The sequence below is a fragment of the Alnus glutinosa genome, chromosome 13 (genome assembly GCF_958979055.1).
Source record: "Alnus glutinosa chromosome 13, dhAlnGlut1.1, whole genome shotgun sequence".
Taxonomy (NCBI): Eukaryota; Viridiplantae; Streptophyta; class Magnoliopsida; order Fagales; family Betulaceae; genus Alnus; species Alnus glutinosa.
This window is the reverse complement of record NC_084898.1, coordinates 5,679,958-5,700,818: the sequence shown is the minus strand read 5'-3', so window position 1 is coordinate 5,700,818 and position 20,861 is coordinate 5,679,958. Positions and strand designations below refer to the sequence as shown.

The 20,861-nt window shown below is 40.7% G+C and overlaps 1 protein-coding gene and 1 pseudogene across 1 annotated transcript; one reads left to right on the top strand and one right to left on the bottom strand.

Moving 5' to 3' along the window:
• The first annotated feature begins 3,139 nt into the window (after nt 1-3,139).
• LOC133855097 (small nucleolar RNA Z247) lies at nt 3,140-3,238 on the top strand (annotated as a pseudogene).
• Nucleotides 3,239-13,345: 10,107 nt separating this feature from the next.
• Nucleotides 13,346-14,134, bottom strand: LOC133853831 (putative B3 domain-containing protein At1g78640). Its single transcript, XM_062289856.1, has one exon. The coding sequence runs from the start codon at nt 14,132-14,134 to the stop codon at nt 13,346-13,348; it is 789 nt and encodes a 262-aa protein (XP_062145840.1).
• Between the last annotated feature and the right edge of the window lie 6,727 nt (nt 14,135-20,861).

Below are 20,861 nucleotides of genomic sequence, written 5' to 3'. Positions count from 1 at the left end.
TCTCAATATTAAGCATTCATCTGAATGATTCCTCTATTATATATATATATATATATATATATATATATATATATATATATATATATATATATATATATATATATATATATATATATATATATATATATATATATATGATATGAATATATGATTACTTCTGTTGGGAATAATTCAACTCAGATCATCCCATTCAGAAAGGTTATGAGCCTCCAAGCCAACAGTGGCCCACTAGTGGAACTCTAATTAAATATTAGCTAGGCCAAGTTGTCAAGTGGGCATACTATAAATAAGCCTCTACACCAGATATAACCTAAGATTGAATTATTGTGTTTAGCATATTTTTCTCTTAGAGACTAACTTAAGCATCGGAGTGAGATCCACCGACAACCCCGGCGTGTTCTCTTGACATTATTTGTTTTACCGCAATTGTGGGAAGTGAAGAACATCGTAGAGGGAGCTGTCACACCATACCGGAAACTATTCTAACAACCTCAATTTGAAAGAACTTGTAGTAAAAATTGTGGTATTCCTGACAACACTTATTAATCTCTTGAGTAATGTTATAAGAAAGACTAAAGTCTTCATTTTGTCTTCCCAAATATCATGCGGCTTTTAAAATTACAATATCGAAGCGGCGGTATGTACGCATAAAACTCAAAGTTGGAGTAAAAATCATTGTGATCACATTGAGATGAAAAAGAAATTGAAGAAACATTTTCTGAAAGGACGGTATACTTTAATTTTGACAATAGATTTATTATATTTCTTACAAAAAATATATCACAAGGTATTTTACTGTGCCCAAGTTAAAATGGTAGTTTGTCATGACTTCTCGATCGATCAGGCGCATGGCACTTTTATTATGTAATATGAATTAATGCATTGTCAAGTAATTACTTAACTAAGTCAAATTCAACAATTAATCAATGAAAAGTTAATTAGATCCTTGTGTAAAAGAGGGGAAAAAAAAATAAGGAATCGGAGTACGCCGTTTATAGTGAGGATGGAACAAATTTAATTGTTGTTCACTAATTGTTAAGGAAATTTAGGGTTTAATGGAAAAGAATTTGAGAAATTGGATCGATGAAAATGAGGGAATAACTGATACAGCACATTCGAGGATGCCAACCTCCAAAACAATATCACTATTCATCAAAGATACCTAGACAAAACCGCCCTTGGGACTTATATACGCCCCTTACAAAACACAGCCCCCCTTGAACATAAAACGACTAAACAAAAGAAAGCATAAAACAAAACTAAATAACATAAAACGCTGGCTACTCAAAACGTACCGCATGGCCTCATCTAGAAGCCCAGCTGGACCGCACCTTTCAGCAACCCACTCACAAGCTGCCACGCAACTGGTAATTCCGAACTCAACTCTTCTATTCTTCTATCTTTCTTCTCTCTTCCTTTTCTCAAAATCACACCTTTACTCCCTTCCTTCCTCAGAGAATTGTTGTGTGACAATACCCCTTCTGATCAAAACACCTTGCCCACAAGGTGTGGGTAGGCATCTTTGAGGCTGTGGAACTCCTCCCAGGTAGCATCCTCAGTGGATTGTCCCTCCCACTGAACCAAAATCTCGATAAAAGGCCGGTTATTTCTTGGGCTGGAGCGGCGGGGCAGTATCTCGGCTGGTTCTAGCCAAAGGACACCATTGGAGTCGACTGGAGGTAGCTTGGGTAGAGCGGTGGAAGCAGATCCGAGCTTAGGTTTCAACTGGAAGACATGGAAGACCGGGTGGATGCGGGCTTCCGGCGGTAGATCGAGTTCATAGGCCACTTGACCCACACGACGTATGACTCGAAAAGGACCATAGAACCGGGGTGACAACTTGAGGGACTAACGGTGCGCGACGGTTGACTGCCGATAGGGTTGCAGTCTCAGGTAAACATACTGCCCTACTTCAAATTCCCTCTCGGTGCGCTTTAAATCTGCAAACTTTTTCATGCGATGTTGGGCCTGTTTAATGTTTTGCTGGAGGAGGTTGAGAATCTGCTCGCAGTTGCGAAGCACTTCATCTACCGCCTTAACCCTAGTTGTTCCCGGGACATAGCTTAGGAGTCTGGGAGGTGGAACAACGTAGACGGCTTCATAGGGTGTCATCTTGATGGAAGAGTGTCAGGTAGTATTGTACCATTACTCAGCCCATGGCAACCAAAAGGTCCATTGTTTAGGTCTGTCCGCTGCAAAGCAGCGAAGATAATTCTCTAGACATTTGTTCACCACCTCCGTTTGACCATCGGTCTGGGGATGGTAGTATTGGATTAGACTTATTATCCGATAATGATAAGTGTAAAGTGTTAGAGTTAGATCAAGAGTTGTTATTAGATAATGATAAGTGTAAAGTGTTAGAGTTAGATCAAGACTCTGTCTCTGTGGATAATCTTTAGACTAGTTATATTCTATTAGTCTAGGTCTCTTTAAGTCTTGTGATAAGGTAGATAGTTATTAGTACTAGAACTCTTCATGTAAAAGATATCTAGTGTAAGCTAGATGATTTATTCTCTATATATTCCAACACTGCCATACAATTATAGTATGCAGCTTTACCTACATATCCTAAAATCCTATATGGTATCAGAGCCAGTCAAGACTAACGTCTATGGCTGCTCCCACCTCTGAAATCGATTCTACCACCTCCAACCCACCGCCTATCTCCATCCCAGTTACTTCCCCAATTCTTATTCAGAATGTGCACCATCACATCTCTGAAAAACTAACCCAGGATAATTACATCCTATGGCAATTTCTCATGGTTCCGTTTCTTGAAGGCCACAACCTCTTCGGTTATGTTGATGGCACCTTCCCTCAGCCTCCAAAACTCATCCCTGACCGAACCTCTGGTCTCCTCATCCTCAATCCCGATCATTCTCCATGGTATCATCAAGATCGCATTATCTTCAGCGCCATCATCTCCACACTCTCGGTGGAAACACTGCCTCATGTTATCGGCCTTACAACATCTCGGGAAGTCTGGGTCACTCTCGAAACTCTATTTGCTGCGCAATCCCAATCTCGGATCCTCCTACTCAAGCAACAACTATCCAATCTGAAGAAAGATGCTCAAACTGTCTCTGCTTATTTCCAAAAAGCACAGGGAATTGCAAACCTCTTGGCTGCCATTGGAAAGCCCGTCGAAGATTCTGAACTAATCTCAAATATCCTTGCTGGACTGGGTGCTGATTATGGCCCCCTTGTTACCTCTGTCACAACAAGACAGGATTCTATCTCTCTTACTGACCTTTATGGCTACATGTTATCATATGAACTGCGTCTGGAGACTCACAAAACAGCCCTTGATATCAACATCTCTACTGCCAACACTGCTCAACGTCAAAGTCCTAGCTATCCAAGGAACAATCGTGGCTCCAATAGGGGCTACCGCAACACTAATTTCTCTCGTGGTAGGGGGCATGGCCGTGGTCGAGGACCACCTCATCAATATTCCTTTTCTGGCCCGTCCCAACGCCCTACATGTCAAATTTGTCACAAGCTAGGCCATACGGCTGCCACTTGCTGGTTCCGGTTTGAACAAGGATACCAATCTGAAAGCTCTCCCCTAAATGCAAACTTGGCTTCCCTCCCTACTGCATCTGACTCTCAATGGTATCATGACACCGGATCTAATGTCCATCTCACGAATGAGCTGGCAAACCTCAATGCATGCTGAGAACTACAATGGCACTGATCAGATCCGAGTGGGCAATGGGCAAGGTTTGCATATTTCAAATTCTGGTCGTGGACTCTTACCCACTCCCTCACGTAATTTTCATTTATTCTCTCTTTTTCATGTTCCTCAAATACAGAAAAACCTTATATCCGTAAATCAATTCACACGTGATAACCATGTTTTCATTGAGTTTCACCCTACCTTTTTCTGTGTTAAGGATCTTCAAACTCGTCAGTTGCTCTTTCAAGGCCCGAGTAAGCTCGGTCTCTATCCATGGCCATCCTTTGATGCTGCTTCTTCCCGGTCTCCTGCTGCCTTCCTTGGTGAAAAAGTCTCCCTGGATCAGTGGCATCTAAGGCTTGGTCATCCTGCCTCTCCAATCGTCAACCAAGTTGTCCAGTCAAATAAACTGCATGTGTCTTCATCAAAGTCCTCCTCCGTCTGCTCTCCATGTCAACAGGGCAAAAGTCACCGTTTTCATTTCAGTTATTCACCTTCTATTTCAAATTCTCCCTTTCAATTGTTGTTTCTTGATGTATGGGGCCCTGCCTCTGTAAATTCTGTAAACAACAATCGTTTCTATTTAAGTGTGGTTAATGATTTTAGTAAGTACACTTGGCTCTTTCCTCTTGCAACTAAATCTGAAGTGTGTTCAACTTTTCTTCGTTTCAAACATCTTGTTGAAACATTCTTCAATACTAAAATTAAATCTGTCCAAAGTGATAATGGTGGTGAATTTCGCCCACTTCAATCTGCCCTTAATTCCATGGGAACCTCTTATAGATTAAGTTGTCCACACACCCATCATCAAATGGGAACTATTGAAAGAAAACATCGCCACATTGTTGAAACCGGCCTCTCCCTTCTTGCCACTGCAAATGTACCTTTAATCTTTTGGGATTCAGCTTTTGAAACAGCCACTTATCTCATCAATCGTCTCCCATCTAAAGTTACCAACAGAAAATCTCCATTTGAGTCTCTCTTTCACACTCCTCCCGACTACAAATTCCTTAAAAATTTTGGTTGTGAATGCTGGCCCTTTCTTCGCCCTTACAACTCCTCTAAACTCTCCTTCCACTCTTCCTCTTGTGTGTTTATTGGATATAGCAAACAACATCTTGGCTATAAATGTCTTCATCTTCCCTCCGGTTGAGTCTATATTACAAGACATGTCGTCTTCAATGAAAATAGCTTCCCCTTTTCAACTCCTACTCCTACTACAACATCTATTGTTCCTATCACACCTTCCTTGATCTCTATTCCCATTATACCTTCCTTAACTCCTCAATCTCCTGCCTCATGTTCAGATCCACCTCTGCTGACCTTTCCAAACACACCACTTACTCCATCACCTTCCCCTACAGTAAACACACCGCCCTCACCTTCTCAATCCGAGCCAGCCTCTTCTGCCCCCTTACAAATTCCTCCAACCCGAGTCCATGACATGACCACTCGGTCACAGAATATGATCTTCAAGCCATCCAAGTTCACTGATGGCAGGGTGAGGTACCCTCCTCAAGCTCTCATGGCTTCCATTGCATCCACCGAAGAAGAACCTACTTGTTTCTCTCAAGCCAGCAAACATCCGGCCTAGCGAGCAGCTATGAATGCTGAATTTGATGCTCTCCTCAAAAATGGAACATGGTCTCTAGTTCCATCCCTTCCCTCAATGAACATTGTCGGCTCCAAACGGGTTTTCAGAATTAAAAGAAAAGCTAATGGCGAAATAGAACGGTACAAGGCTCGTTTAGTGGCGAAAGGGTTTCACCAACAACTTGGAATTGACTTTGCCGAAACTTATAGTCCAATGGTCAAACCTATTACTATTCGTACTGTGCTTTCCATTGCTGTCTCTGCAGGTTGGGACATTCGACAAGTGGATGTTGGCAACGCATTTCTTCATGGTCACCTCCAAGAAACTGTGTATATGGCTCAACCTCCTGGATTTCAGCATCCTCAATATCCAACAGCTATTTGTAAGCTCCGCAAAGCCTTATATGGCTTAAAACAGGCCCCCCGCGCCTGGTTTTTGCTCCTAAGTACTCGACTACTTGATCTAAAGTTCACTAGCTCCAAATCAGACTCGTCTCTGTTTATATACAAAGCTCATGGCATCACTGTCTTTGTCCTAATATACGTTGATGACATCATAATCACAAGCTCCCATCCAGCAGCCATCTCTCGGCTCATCAGTGACCTTCACGAATCCTTTGCCCTTAAGGATCTTGGACCTCTTCATTTTTTTCTTGGAGTTGAAGCTACATGGCACAATGATGATCTTCATCTTTCCCAACAGAGGTATATTCATGATCTCCTCACCAAGACAAACATGTTGCTTGCAAAGCCAATAGCTACTCCTATGTCGGCTTCCACTACTCTCAGCCAGTTTGAAGGTTCTACTATTACAGACTCTACTCAATACCGAAGCACGGTGGGATCTCTTCAATATCTCTCCCTTACTCGGCCTGACATTGCCTTTGCAGTCAATAAAGTATCACAGTTTATGCAAGATCCTCGAGACACTCACTGGTCGGCAGTAAAACGTATCCTTCGGTATTTAAAGTCCACAATTTCACATACCTTCTGCATTTCAAAGAATTCTTCAAAGCATCTCACTGCTTACTCAGATTCTGATTGGGCTAGTTGTCCTGATGATCGGCACTCTACTTCCGGGTATTGTGTCCTTCTTGGTAAAAACATCTTATCCTTGAGCTCCAAGAAACAACCCACGGTGTCCCGATCTAGTACCGAATCTGAGTACAAGGCCATTGCGAATACAGCTGCAGAGTTAACTTGGATCCAAACACTTCTTCGTGAACTTGATGTAATATCTCCAGAACCACCGATTTTGTATTGTGATAATATTGGTGCCACGTATCTCGCTTCCAATCCTATCTATCATGCTCGTACAAAGCATATAGAGATTGACTATCATTTTGTCCGAGATATGGTAGCTAAAAAGCTCCTTAAAGTATGTTTCATCTCTGGAAAAGATCAATTGGTCGATATCCTCACGAAGCCACTTGCTGCTGCCCAGTTCATCATGTTCCGATTCAACCTCAACGTTCATCCTCCCACGTCGAGTTTGAGGGGGCGTATTGGATTAGACTTGTTATCCGATAATGATAAGTGTAAAGTGTTAGAGTTAGATCAAGATTCTGTCTCTGTGGATAATCTTTAGACTAGTTATATTCTATTAGTCTAGGTCTCTTTAAGTCTTGTGATAAGGTAGATAGTTATTAGTACTAGAACTCTTCATGTAAAAGATATCTAGTGTAAGCTAGATGATTTATTCTCTATATATTCCAACACTGCCATACAATTATAGTATGCAGTTTTACCAACATATCCTAAAATCCTATAGGTAGCTCGTACTGAGCTTCAGTGAGGTCCCCTATAGCCTGAACAGCTCCTGCCAAAAGAGACTGGTGAAAATGGGATCCCTGTCTGAGATGATTAACTGGGGAATTCCATGGAGCTTGAATATATTCTTTATGAAAAGTTTGGCTATCTTGGTTGCGGTATAGGGGTGGGAGAGGGAGGTGAAATGACAGTATTTGGACAACCTATCCACCACTACAAAAATTACCGAATGGCCTTGGGATAGGGGTAACCCTTTCCACAAAGTCCACGGTAATGTCTGTCCAGACCCGATTAGGGATAGGTAAGGGCTGTAGCAGCCCAACCGGGTAGGTATTCTCATATTTAGTCTGCTGACAAATGTCACATTCACGAATAAATTTCTTAATCTCCTTCCTCATCCCCTTCCAATAAAAATCTCTCTTGGCTCGTTGGAGGGTCTTATCATACCCGGAGTGCCCCGCCATAGGGTCACTATACACAAAGTTAAGCACCAGGGCCTTGAACTCTTGAGATTGGCCAAGTAGGATTTTATGCTTATAGAGTAGAAGACCATCTCTGACAGAATATTTCCAGGTGTCCAGCTAATTCTTGTTCCACTTATCCAGCAGCTGCTGGAGCATCTCATCCACCAAATACTGTTGCTTCAAGTTGCTCCACCCAGCCAGCTATAGGAATAGTTAATAAGGATAAGGTAACCTCCTCTTCCCAGCCTTCCTTTCTAAATAGGGCATCAGCCACCCTATTTTCCACACCTTTCTTATACTCAACCACAAAGTCATACCCCAGTAATTTGGTAATCCATTTCTGCTAGAATGGAGTTCCCACCTTTTGTTCCAGCAGAAATTTAAGACTCTGCTGGTCAGTTCTAACTACAAAGAACTGTCCCAACAAGTAGGGCCTCCATTTTTATATAGCTGTTACTAATGCGAATAATTCCTTCTCGTAAGTTGACATGTGGAGAGCCTTCCCCTTAAGTGCCTTACTAAGGAAGGCAATAGGCTGGTTATTCTGCATAAGGACAGCACCAATGCCACTACCACTCGCGTCACATTCTATGAGGAAGGGCTGTGAGAAATTAGGTAAAGCGAGGACTGGGGCTTTGGCGACAGCCACCTTGAGGGCCTGAAAGGCTTTTTGTGCCAAATCTGTCCATGAGAAGGCATTTTTCCTTAGCATAGTTGTAAGTGGAGCAGCTATGGAACCATAGCCTCTAATGAATTTCCTGTAATACCCGGTTAACCCTAGGAAACCCCTCAACGCCTTAATGGTCTTAGGAAAAGGCCATTCAACCATTGCTTGTATCTTCGCGGGGTCAGCACAAACCCCTTGTGCCGTGACCACATGTCCCAAGTATTCCACCTCAGAATAGCCAAAAGTACACTTGGACATCTTAGCATAGAGTTGATGGTGCCTTAAAAGATCGAGGGCCCAAATGAGATGAGTGAGATGAGTCTCCATATCCCTACTGTATATTAATATGTCATCGAAGAACACCAAAATAAACTTCCTTAAGTAAGGCTGAAAAATGTGGTTCATGAGGCATTGGAAGGTAGAGGGGGCATTGGTTAGCCCAAAGGGCATAACCAAGAACTCGTAATGGCCAGCATGAGCTCTAAAGGCTGTTTTAGGGATGTCAGCCTCCACTACCCTGATCTGGTGGTATCCAGACCGTAAATCCAGTTTTGAAAACACCTGCACCCCCCACAATTCATCTAATAACTCATCTACAACAGGAATAGGAAATTTGTCCCTAATAGTCACCTTATTCAACGCCCAGTAGTCCATGCACATACGCCATGTGCCATCCGCCTTGCGCACCAATAAGACCGGGGAAGAAAAAGGGCTATGGCTAGGGCGTATAACCCCTGATTCCAATAATTCCCGCACGATTTTTTCGATCTCCTCCTTTTGATAAATCGGGTAACGGTAGGGTCGAACGGAAATTGGTTGGGCTCCTTCGATCAAAGGAATGGAATGATCATGGGCCCGGTGAGGAGGCAAACCCTTCGGTTCTTGAAAAACATCCTCATAATCCTTGAGGATTTGGGCCACGGGACCGGATGGCTGAAGCTGCCCATTCTCATAAGTTGTAGGGTGTAAGTGCAACCTTGGCGCCGCTGGACTCACCATTTGTAGCAATACCCCCTTTTTCTCATGTCTCGTGAGTTTAAATGAGGCTCCTTCCTCCCAACGTAGACCCACTCCTTGCCTTAGGCCTTGTAGGACACAGGGGGCTCCACCGAAGGAAAACTCCATCTTAAGGGCTGAGAAATCCTATAATATAGGCCCCAAGGTTCTGAGCCACTGAATTCCTAGGACAACATCGCACCCTGCGAGGGGCAAAAGGAAGAGGTCTATTTTGAACACATGACCCTGTAATTTGACCTCCACAGCTATGCTACAGCCTGGACTTGTTACTTCCTGCCCATTAGCAACCTGCACAGTAATGGTATCCCGTTGTTGTGGTTGTATGCCCAAGGTGGCAACCAATTTTGTGTCAACAAAATTGTGGGTGCTGCCCGAGTCGATAAGAATGATAACCTCCTTGAAACGGATAATGCCCACTATCCTCATAGTCTTTGGGCTTGGGGTCCCGGTAATAGCGTTTAAGGAAATCTCGGGGAACTCTTCCAAAAAAAATTCCCTCGGATCCTCTTCAGGGGGCTCAGCCTGTTTCTCGGTTTCCAACTCCTCCCTTGCCTTACCCTCAATGATGAATAGTTTAGGTGCTGCACACACATGGCTGTGGGACCACTTGGCATCACAGTAATAGCAGAGGCCTCTCTTCCGTCTATCCTCCATTTGGGCCTGAGAGATTTTTTGGACGTGCACAAGGCCCTGGCTCCCATTGGAGGCCCGCTGTGGGTTCTACCCCAACCGCCCTGGCGGCATTGTACTCTGTTTAAAGTGGTCATGTTGCACCCCCCGATTGCTGCTAGCCCAGGAAGCTCCCTTCATTGCTCCCAACGGGAGTTCAGTACTCATGCTACGATGAGAGTGAGAAAATTGGGTAGACCTCCAATTCTGCCTTCCTCCCTTAGAATAGATACTCACACACTCCTCCTGGATGCGTGCCAAAGAGTAGGCATCCACCAAATTCTTGGGGTGGAACATCTGAACAGGTAATTGGATCTCTTCCTTTAACCCACCCAAGAAACAGCTCAGTTTATGAGCTTCAGGGAGGTTTTGGACTTTTAGAGCAAGTATATCAAACTTGTTCTTGTAGTCCTCCAACAACCCATCTTGCTTCAGATAAGACAGGTTCTCCATGGGATCATCGTATGATCCCTGACCAAACCGGATTTGAATTGCTTCTACAAATTCCGTCCAATAAGAGACTGTATTACTAGCCTTAAGTTCTTGGAACCAAACTAACGCCTTACCATCCATGTGAACTGCAGAGATGGATAATCGCTGCGCATCCGGGGTATCATAGAAGTTGAATAATTGCTCTGCCCAACAGCACCATGTCGCCAGATCATCACCATCAAAACGTGGAAGCTCTAAGCGGAAGGGCTTTGGTTTGATGCCCTCATCAGTGTGAGTTCCATCCGTGAAGCCACCGCCCCCACTACTGGAAGCAACGTGAGAATCAGGGAATCGCTGCCCAGAAGTTTTCTGCCCCCTAGCTGGACTGGAGCCATCAGCTATGAACTTCTGCACAAGCTGGGTGAGCTGATCAATCACAGCACGAGCATTCTGCATTTCAGTACGGGTTTCACCTTGCGCAACTTGAAGACGAGTCATCTCTGCACGGGTAGCCATTTCAGCCTGTAGCTGCGTCATCTGACCTTGTAATACTTCTAGTTTTTGTGCCTCTTGGGCCATGGTAGCGGATCGAGTTTTCATAAGCTATGGATCGAGGGCTCTGATACCAATTTGGAACAGATTTAATTGTTGTTCACTAATTGTTAAGGAAATTTTGGGTTTAATGGAATAGAATTTGAGAAATTGGTTTGATGAAAATTAGGGAATAACTGATACGGCACATTCGAGGATGCCAACCTCCAAAACAAGATCACTATTCATCAAAGATACCTAGACAAAACCGCCCCTGGGACTTATATACGCCCCTTACAAAATGCAACCCCCTTGAACATAAAACGACTACACAAAAGAAAGCATAAAACGACACTAAATAACATAAAACGTTGGCTACTCAAAACGCACCACATGGCCTCATCTAGAAGCCCAGCTGGACCGCACCTTTCAGCAACCCACTCACAAGTTGCCACGCAACTGGTACTTCCGAACCCAACTCTTCTATTCTTCTTTCTTTCTTCTCTCTTCCTTTTTCTCAAAATTGCACCTTTACTCCCTTCCTTCCTCAGAGAATTGTTGTGTGACAGAGGAAGAAGTTGTACATGTCTTGGTGGTAGGAATTGGAGTACAACTACCGACTTCTACAATAAGGAGCGTGAGAGGGACCACTTTTGAGTTTTGTCTGACGGTGCGCGTGTGAAACAATCGGATGTTGACGAGTTGGTCGCTGCTTTATTTTCTGGAGAACTTGATATTTTGAACAAGAATTAGCACGTATATTCGTGGGAGTTTAATTTAATTTTTTAAGATAAGTAAAAATTTAATAGGTTGAATTCTTTTCTTTTCCCTTTTTCTTTTTCTTTTTTTCTCTTATCTTCTTTTGACTATATATATATATATATATATATATATATATATATTACTTTTGTCTGTGCAAAGCATCCCTTCCACACAGTTCAAGTAAACTTCTAGCTTCGCCGGCAAATGTGACCTCAAAAGGATTGAAACCTTAAACCTTACAGAGATACCACGATGCACCAATATCAAAATCCTTACCACTTGAGCCAACTCTTTAAAATTAGATACATAGCCAGAGCGCTAAATACCACCAAGACTTGGATTAACCAACCCATGCGTTTAGCCCATTTCATGTCAGTTATGGGAGAAATTTATGTTTAAAAATATGCACATAAATGCGTTTGTTAAATCATAAAGCAGTGATAGAGATAAAGATTAGGTACAACATTAAACGACACATTATTGATGGGGCATTTGTTTTCGAAAAATCATGGATCAATAGAAAGGTACTCCCAAATATGGCATAATATTTGTCCTCTTAACGTACCCGCGCGTTCACATGCACTAGGATTTGTAGGTCTTTCCTAGTAACAAGCGGCAAAAGCAACGCAGATTAATTTATACAAAACTACATGCTTCAGCTTTTCCTTGATGATATTTTTATCCTTGTATACATATGGAATATATATATATATAAACTTTGCAGGCTCACGATTTTCATCAGGAAGAGGTGAACAAACACAGTTGCAGGACGATACGAAGATTCAATTCCAGATTATTCAGGAAATGTTCTCCCGTGTTCTTGGTTTTATTATGGGCTGCTTCCTTCTATATATATATATATATATATATATATATATATATATATATATATATATATATATATATATATATATATATATATATATATATATATATATATATATATATATATATAGTTTAGTGGAAGAGGCAATTAGAAACTTTAATGAGATCTTCTAGTATATAGTTTTTTGCAGGATTTCACTTCTGTCATTCTAAGTCCTCATGCGACGTACCAATTATGTCCAAAATATTAAAACAATAATAATAAAAAAGGATTCGAGGCCTTTATAAATTAGGAGCTTTAGACGGTGGCTTAATCATCCTAGCTAATAGAGCAGCCTCTTAGAGCCCAAAGTTTGTTTGTTTGTTTTTTTTTTTTTTTTTTCTTCGGGGTTTGGACACCCAATAAAGAGCAAACACAACTAAATTGCTACGACAATATATTATCCAAACCCTAGTATGAACTGATGAAAATTGTTTCTGGCTTGTATGGAAGCATTAACTTGAACCATCCCATAGCATCCAACCAACCATCCCATTGTCAGCAACGAGGAAAACCAATAATAATGACGTATTCATAAAAAATAATAATAATAAATTAAAAAAAAAAAAAAAGAAAAAAAAATGACCGAGAAAAAAACCAAGAAAGGAAGTATGTGTTTTTTTTGGATGAATTAAGACTTTTATAACCAAACACCAAACATTACATCACTCCAGTAAAGACTGAATCTCACCAAAAGAAAACCACACGTACAACTACTGATCGAAACCAGTACCAAAACAGAACTACAACATAAAGCAAGAGACAAACTAGTGAACTACTGCATCCGCAAAAGACAAAAACAAGCTGCACCCAAACTACAACAGCCGCAACACGAAACTGCAAATTAAGAGACAATTTGCTTCTCTTTCTACCTAAGTAACAGAAAACAGACATGTTCAAGCCCGGTTGAGAATCCTAAAATTAAATCTTGAATTGGTTTGATCCCAATAAAGTCCAATCTCGTCACCCTTGTTCAGGACCCTCCTCTCCACAAATTCCTTTATCCATTTTCCAATGAGAACATAGCTCCCACTACTTGCCCATCGTTTGAACACCAATTGATGTTCAGACTTGGTATCACAATCCCAAACACAAACTTGCACCCCTTCATGTAAGCTTTCAATGTGATTTGCATCCCACTGGGGTAAGATATGTTTCTTCACCCCATCCCTTGCCAACAAGAGCCTCGACAAATGCCCGAGATCGCTTGTCTCGATCGTCTTCTTGATAACCCAGGGATCAACGCCCAGCTTCAACTCCAAGGAAACACCGCAACGCATCTCTTCTCTTCTAACTTCACGGCAACTAAGTTTCATTCTTCTGATTCTACAAGCAAGGAGGTTTTCCTTTGCTTTTCTCTTTTTGGTCGTGTAAGAAGCGCAACCGACCTTCAATTCCAACGATATCTCCTCCGATCCATGTTGGCTCTTGGTGATCTGACCAAGCCCTTCATCAGCTTCACCGACTTGATCAGCTTGATCATCGTTCTCTTGAAGACCCAAAAAATTATAGAAGATGGGTTTTTTCTCGTTACATTCAGGAAAGGGGGAACTGCTCTCATTTGTTCTCTTGTCCTTATAAAAAAGAGATAGTTCCAGTGAAACTTCTCTATTTTCATTGTCGTTTCCTTCTGGCAAAGTGTGAGAACCACTGGGTTGGCGGGAGAGTCGTAGAGAAGCCTCCATCGATCAGGCCGAGAAAAAACCAAGAAAGAAAGAAAGTTTGTGGTTTTTCTCGGAGGTTAATTATATTGTCTTTAATTGTGAAGAGAAAGGTATGAACGGAGTGGGACTTTATATTGGAGGAGGCTAGGGAGCCGTACGGAAAAGAATTTAGAAAGTTGGGTTATTAGGGTTTTTTAGGGAACCACTGGGCTGATTGCCAATTCATGTCACATTGTTCTCAATTAAGTTGATCTCTTTTCTTCTTCTTTTTTAATAACGGTTGATCCAACGACTATTAATCCATATCGCATTACCATAGTGAGGGTCTAGAATAGCATTTCTAGCTCTAACGTCGATTATAATTGCTCGAGAAGGGTAAATAGTTTTACAATTAAATAATGCTACATAATGGTAAATAGCTGCTAGTTTTACCGTTAAGTAAATAGTTTTACCGTTAAGTAATGCTACACCAGCCGAGTGGGCAGTGAGATAAGGGTGGTGTATTTAACATTTTTATTTTATGAAATTTATAAACGCAGAGTGGCAACAGTTCTCTTGTGTACAGCAAAAGTAGTAAGCAAATTTGCATCTGACATGAGACAACTTAATAGCGCCTTGTTTTTTTAAAACAAATAAATAAAAATATATTACTAAAAGAGTAATGCTAACAATTATATTTTTTTTTTTTTATGATTATCTTATAAAGTTGACGTGACAGTACTTCAAACCAATCCTTGAATCAATTATTATTAAAAAATAAAAAATAAAAATTAAGAATTGATGAAATTATTACGTCAGCTTTGATGAATAAAAATATGCTCTTACTAAAATAGAAGAGATAATCACAATCCCATGTACTTTGCTCAATACTGTGTGCATGCATGCAGGTTATACTCACCCAAGGGCAAAGGCCATAGCAATTTGCGTACGTACTACGTAATCTAGTCGTTAATTAAGGATTTTTTTTCCCACTCAATTTAGATAAGAGTTGTGAGGAGGCGAGCAATTTTTTTAGTGATTTTAACTTGAAAAGGACCCTTAGCTTTTTTTTTTAGAGATTTTACAGATTAAAAGAAGCATTCAATTCGTTATAAGCCTATAAAGGTGATAGAAAAGTTTCGATTGCAGTGAATGGCTCCAAAACACAATCTCTTTTCTCTCTCTTCGATCCCAGTCAAGACTCAAGAGTAGGAAACCTACTCTAGACTGGAAAGAGAGAGAAAAGAGATTGTCAGCATTGCATAGTTTAGAGCTATGCTCAGCATTGCTGACTCAGCTTGCTGACTCAGCATTGCTGACTAACAGAATAAATAAACAATTTAACAAAATTTAATTATTATTTAAAACATATAAATGTAATTTACAATTTACTTTGTCATGCCTAGCGTGTTAATTTAAAATTTGATTGGAACTAGAATTATTGATGTTCACCGAAGCACCGTAATGTTAGGTAAATACAATTATTATTTCATATAATTAAAATGTGTACCAAAACTATATATATTTATAAACAAATATATAAAAGCTTAATTAATGTAAAATTTTGATCACATACCTCTTGCTCCTCATGCTCTAAAAAAAACAAATAACTAAGTAATTAATTTGAATGGTTGAAGACTATTAAGAAGATATTATGTAAGAAGAATCGAAGAAATCCAAAATCGCAAACTGTTGAAGGCCTTCTTTATTATTTGACCGGCGTTAAGCTTATTAAACGATTTACCTTTTTACTTTTTCACTTTTTCTTTTTCTTTTTTTTTTCTTTTTTTCAAAAAAAAAAAAAAATGAGTCAGAAAAAAAATTTAGACTATTAGTTAGTTATATAGGGATCGGAGGAGGCCAGGCCGGGAGCTCCGTTCCGAATCCAAATCGTGTAGCTCCGTTCTCTTTTTGATTCTCTTGGCCTTTTTCGTAGTGCCAAATCTTCACGTAACCAATTCAATATTGCAGAGTGGCGCTCTAATTAACTAGCTCTTTCTTTTAACGACGTCACAACTCACACGTGCTTTATTGACTTTTTGGTCCATGGTCATGCAAATATGCAATTAATTTCCAATCTCAAATATCATAAATTAATCATGTCATAATCAAACTTTTAATTTCTAGGGATAATTACATTTTACCCCCCTGTTTTATTCACTGGGTGGCGATTTACCCCCCAATGTACCAAAATTGTTAGATGACCCTCCCGAACTTGTCAATGTGTGGCAAAGTTTACCTTCCGTCTAGTCGCCTGTCTGTTTGGACGGAAAGTCGGTCATGTGCGTTGCACGTGACCTATTAATGCATTTTTGCTCCCCAAAATACCCCATTCTACCACGTGGGCAAGCCCACCTCAAAATCCCGAAGATTCCTTGCTTTCTCTCCTTCCTGCTAACCCATCCTCATCTTCTTCTGATCACGCATATCAGCCATCTTCAAGCCTAGATCAATCCGTTCATCTCAGAGCCCCGACAGCCTCCTCCAGCGTGGAAGCCCTCCCCGATGTCTTGCATCTGCCCGTAAGGCCGATGTGCTTGTTACTTACGATAAGGAAAGCATCAAACACTGGCTGTTCACAAGCAAGAATACCACATGTCCGGTCAGCAAACATCTTTTGCCAAAAGAATCCGACCTAACCCCTAATCACATATGACGCCGGCTAATCCAGGCTTAGTGCACCCAAAATGCCTCGCATGGCATCAATCGGACAGTAAAATCCCATGCGATGATAATGTTGAAAGCAATCGCCAAGCCCGGGACTGCATGGGTTGAGACCAGGTACTGCATCATATGAGCTGACCACTACTTTAGGATGGTGTTTTCCAAGTTTTCGAACCATGGGTGCTTCCCCATTATGCAGGTTTTCACCTTTACTAGACGGACTAGAAGCTGGTACCATGGTCCACGCCACCTACAAGAATATGAAATGCACGTTGCATGCAGAGAGTGTTTCATTTTGTCATGCATGATGCCACGTACTAGCATACGTGGTAATTATTTGAGTTGGATGAGGTACACCATAACATTTTGCAGAAAAAGAGTTGGTCAGGGAAAGAACAAAACATGCAAAACAAAAGTCTTTGTTCGACTCTGTTTTTCATTGCTGCAACAGAGCTCCAACTCAACATCATCAGCCTAGCTTCTTCTTCCTCAAAACCTCTTTTTTCTTCCTCACATATAGTCAACAAATATCAACTTCATGTGAAATCATTTTGACTTGGCTTCAATTGATTGGTTCATGGAGACCGAAAGTGTGAAAACTCTCACACCTGATTCTTAAGGATTCACATGTGTTGCCACCACCACTTCCACATGTCAACATACAGGCTCTCTCTCTACTCTCTGAACTTTCTCTCTAAAGTCTCTCTCTCTGTCTAGGCAAAAGCCGCTTCATTTGGTTCTCACTAATCACTATGGCTGGGAAAAAGAGAAGGAAGCTGAAATCATAAGATTTTTATTAAAAGTCAGAAGCTTTTGATGGGTTTATCAAATGGGTCTTAATCTGTAGCTATAAATGGTTCTGGGCTTTTACTACTAGATCAAACTAGTAGCCGTTGGGCAATCTATCGCAATCCATCGGCGATCCACCCGATCGTCGCACCGGTAGGCACCGCGCCGTGCTCGCGTGCAGCACGAGCAACTTTGGGGACGACCTACAACCTACAACGTAAGATCCGTGAACCACTTGGTTGAAGCAACTGGGCTGTGTCGGAGCAGTTAGCTGGACAATCGGGTTGAATGAGTTTTTTTTTTCCTTTTCTTTTGTTCTTTTAATGCATGTGCGGGTAAGAAGGTTGACGGGGAAAAGGGTACTTTTGGAAGGTGAAATCCTTTAAACGGTCACATGCAACGCACGTGACCGATTTTCTGTCCAAACAGACGGCCGAATGGACAGAAGGTATAACTTGTCACACGTTGACAAGTTCAGGAGGGTCATCTAACAATTTTGGTACATTGGGGGCTAAATCGCCACCCCGTGGATAAAACAGGGAGGTAAAGTGTAATTATCCCTAATTTCTATATAAACAGTAGTCATACTTTTTAATTAATTTCTTTCTGTTAAAGTCGGTTTCCATCGTTTAAATGTTTTTTTGGGTTTTTTTTTTTTTAAAAAAAAAAAAAAACAAAATAGAATTTTTTTAACACAGCCGAACCTTACTTGGTCCACAACTTCTTTTATTTAAATATTGATTTTTTGGAAGAACCCATTAATCATGATGCATGCACCCGCCATTGACTTCTCAATGTTCTCATGACCAGAATTTAATGTCGGGCCAAAAAGAACAAAAAACAAAAGCTAGCTGTCACCTGTCTTTGGTTCTTCTCCATTGGCACAAACAACACCCAGCCCGCGTCTAAAAACGTTTTGTTTTTGCGTAAGTTGTCTGTTCAATCTCTGAATGTCACTCTCTACGCACCCACATGGAAGATGAATAGATAAATTTGTTCCTAAGACTAATAATAGAATAGTTATTCTTATTATTTAGTTTAGTGATAAAATATATGTCTTAATTGTCTTCGAATGGTAGTTCAATTGATTGGGGACTACGCCTCATGAAGCGGAGGTCACTAGTTCGAATCCCTCCTCCCCCTCTTGTGCGGACATGTCAAAAAGTAAAATTTCTGCTCTAATTGAAATTGAATCAAAATTACTTAAAAAATATCTAATCGTTGTGGGTGGCCGACCCACATAAGAACCTGGGAATCGTCCCTGCCAAATAAAAGAATAAACCATTAATTTTGCTGTTATTATATATAGTTGTTAAAAGTAAATGAGAGTGAGCTTTTAGCTGACAATCAAAAGTCTTTTGTAAATGGTTCAAGCTTTCCTTTTATAATATTCTTGACACAACCATTCGAGCATCTGTTTCGGCCTCACTGATTTGTGGGTTACCCTAACAAAAGCCTTGAGATCCCATTCCTATGAAGTAGAGGCGTTGATGATATTGTGGGATTGGATTTTTTTTTTTTTTTTTTTTTTGTAATTGAATAAGGAAAATGGTCACAGGGGGAGGATCTTTCACACTTCTGATCCAAAAGAAAGAAGAAGTGGACGATCCTATAAATGAAAAAAGGGATGGGCTCCCCAACAATAGACCCAAACCAAACTAAAATAGTGCTGAAATAATTATAAAATGTAAGAAATAGGTCAAACAAGTGACCCGATCCTCTTATTGGCCCACACAAGGCGATTAAAGAAGTTAAAGGGCCGGGCACATATTGGATATTCATTTTGATCTCGAAGTTGTTGAAGCAAATACCTTGTTATACACAGACTCATAGGTTTGGAATTGTCCTAGTTAGGGGAGAGCAAAAACCCGAGAACTCGCCCCAACCCGCACCCCCCGCCCCGCCCCTAAAAACGCGGGTTTTTGTATTTTTTTCGCAAGTACGGGTAGGATTTTAACCAACCCATGCAAGGCAAGGCGGGGCACGGGTTTTATTTTTTTTCACACGGATCCCCGCCCCACCCCTCCCCTCCCCGTGTAAATTTTAAATTTAAAAAAAAAAAAAAAAAAAAAAAAAAAAAAAAAAAAAACCCTAATTTGTTAACCCTTCTTCTTCTCTTCCAGCGCCGCCCCCTCCCCCCTCATATTTCCTTTTTTCTTTTCTTCCAGATTCTTCTTCTTCCTAGCGCCGTAGCCCTTCTTCTTCTCTTCTTCTTCACAGAATCACAAAGAGCTAGGTGACCTCCTGACTGATGGGAGGAGTTTGTCAAGAAATGTTTCCCCAGATGGGTCTCCCAAGCGAATCAGAAGAGGGCGTGGTTTTAGTCCCTCTTCTTCTTCTTCTCCAAAGTCTTCTTCAGGTACTGCTCTCTCTTCTTCTCCAAATTCTGCTATCTCTTCTTCTTCATGTTCTACTCTCTCTTCTTCTCCAAGAACTGTTCTTTCAAATTTTAGTTTCCCCCCCCCCCCCCCCCCCCCCCCCTCTCTCCTGTTCAACGATGCCTAGCCTGTATATATATACTTTAACCCATTTATTTTTTGTTTTGATAAAACTTCATATTTAGTAAAAGAGAAGCTTGTATTACTCTGAATGTGATGGTTTGCTCATTATATACTTATGATTATTAATCTAGGTTTTTGGGTTGTGGTTGATTTTTAATTGTGTTCTATGTTTGGATGCTAGGAAAGTATGGGAAAAGGGAAAGAATTGGAATTTTGAATTGTGGATCTTGTTTTCGGTTTTTTTGGTTATTGGGGGAACTAAACCCACGGGGATCCCCGCCCCATCCCCACCAGAGGGAACCCGCACCCTTGCGAGGCAGGGTCAAAAAATTCCCATAGATCAAATATAATTACGTTCTAAGCCCAAACTCGTTTTAAATAGCCACAATTGCAAGTGAGGCTCAAAAGTTGTTTTAAATTTTATTTGGAAATTATGGGATATTTGGTCATGCGATTTTTTTGAAAAATTCTGAATATTAAGAGAATTTGTTTTTGAAATTATGTTTGAATGGTTTAAAAACTTGAGACAAAATTAGAAAAAAAAAAATAGATAAAATCTTAGTAGAATTTGAATTCAATTTAAAAATATTTGAAAAACTAAATTTGTCGTACGTACATGCAAAAAGTAGTATAATTGGTTTTTTATTCGGGGAAATGCATAAAAAAGTGGAGAAAAAACTGACCTAAATAAGAAAAATGTGTTTTTCAATATATTTTTTTATGGAAAATTCAAAAATAAAAAGGAAAATGGCATTCACTTGTATAATGCTAATTGCTGGAAGATCAGATGATCACGGACTCTGTGCACTATGTTT

Bases quoted from the DNA above. Each gene is read 5' to 3' on its own strand.
- LOC133853831 (XM_062289856.1), bottom strand. From the start codon at position 14,134: ATGGAGGCTTCTCTACGACTCTCCCGCCAACCCAGTGGTTCTCACACT.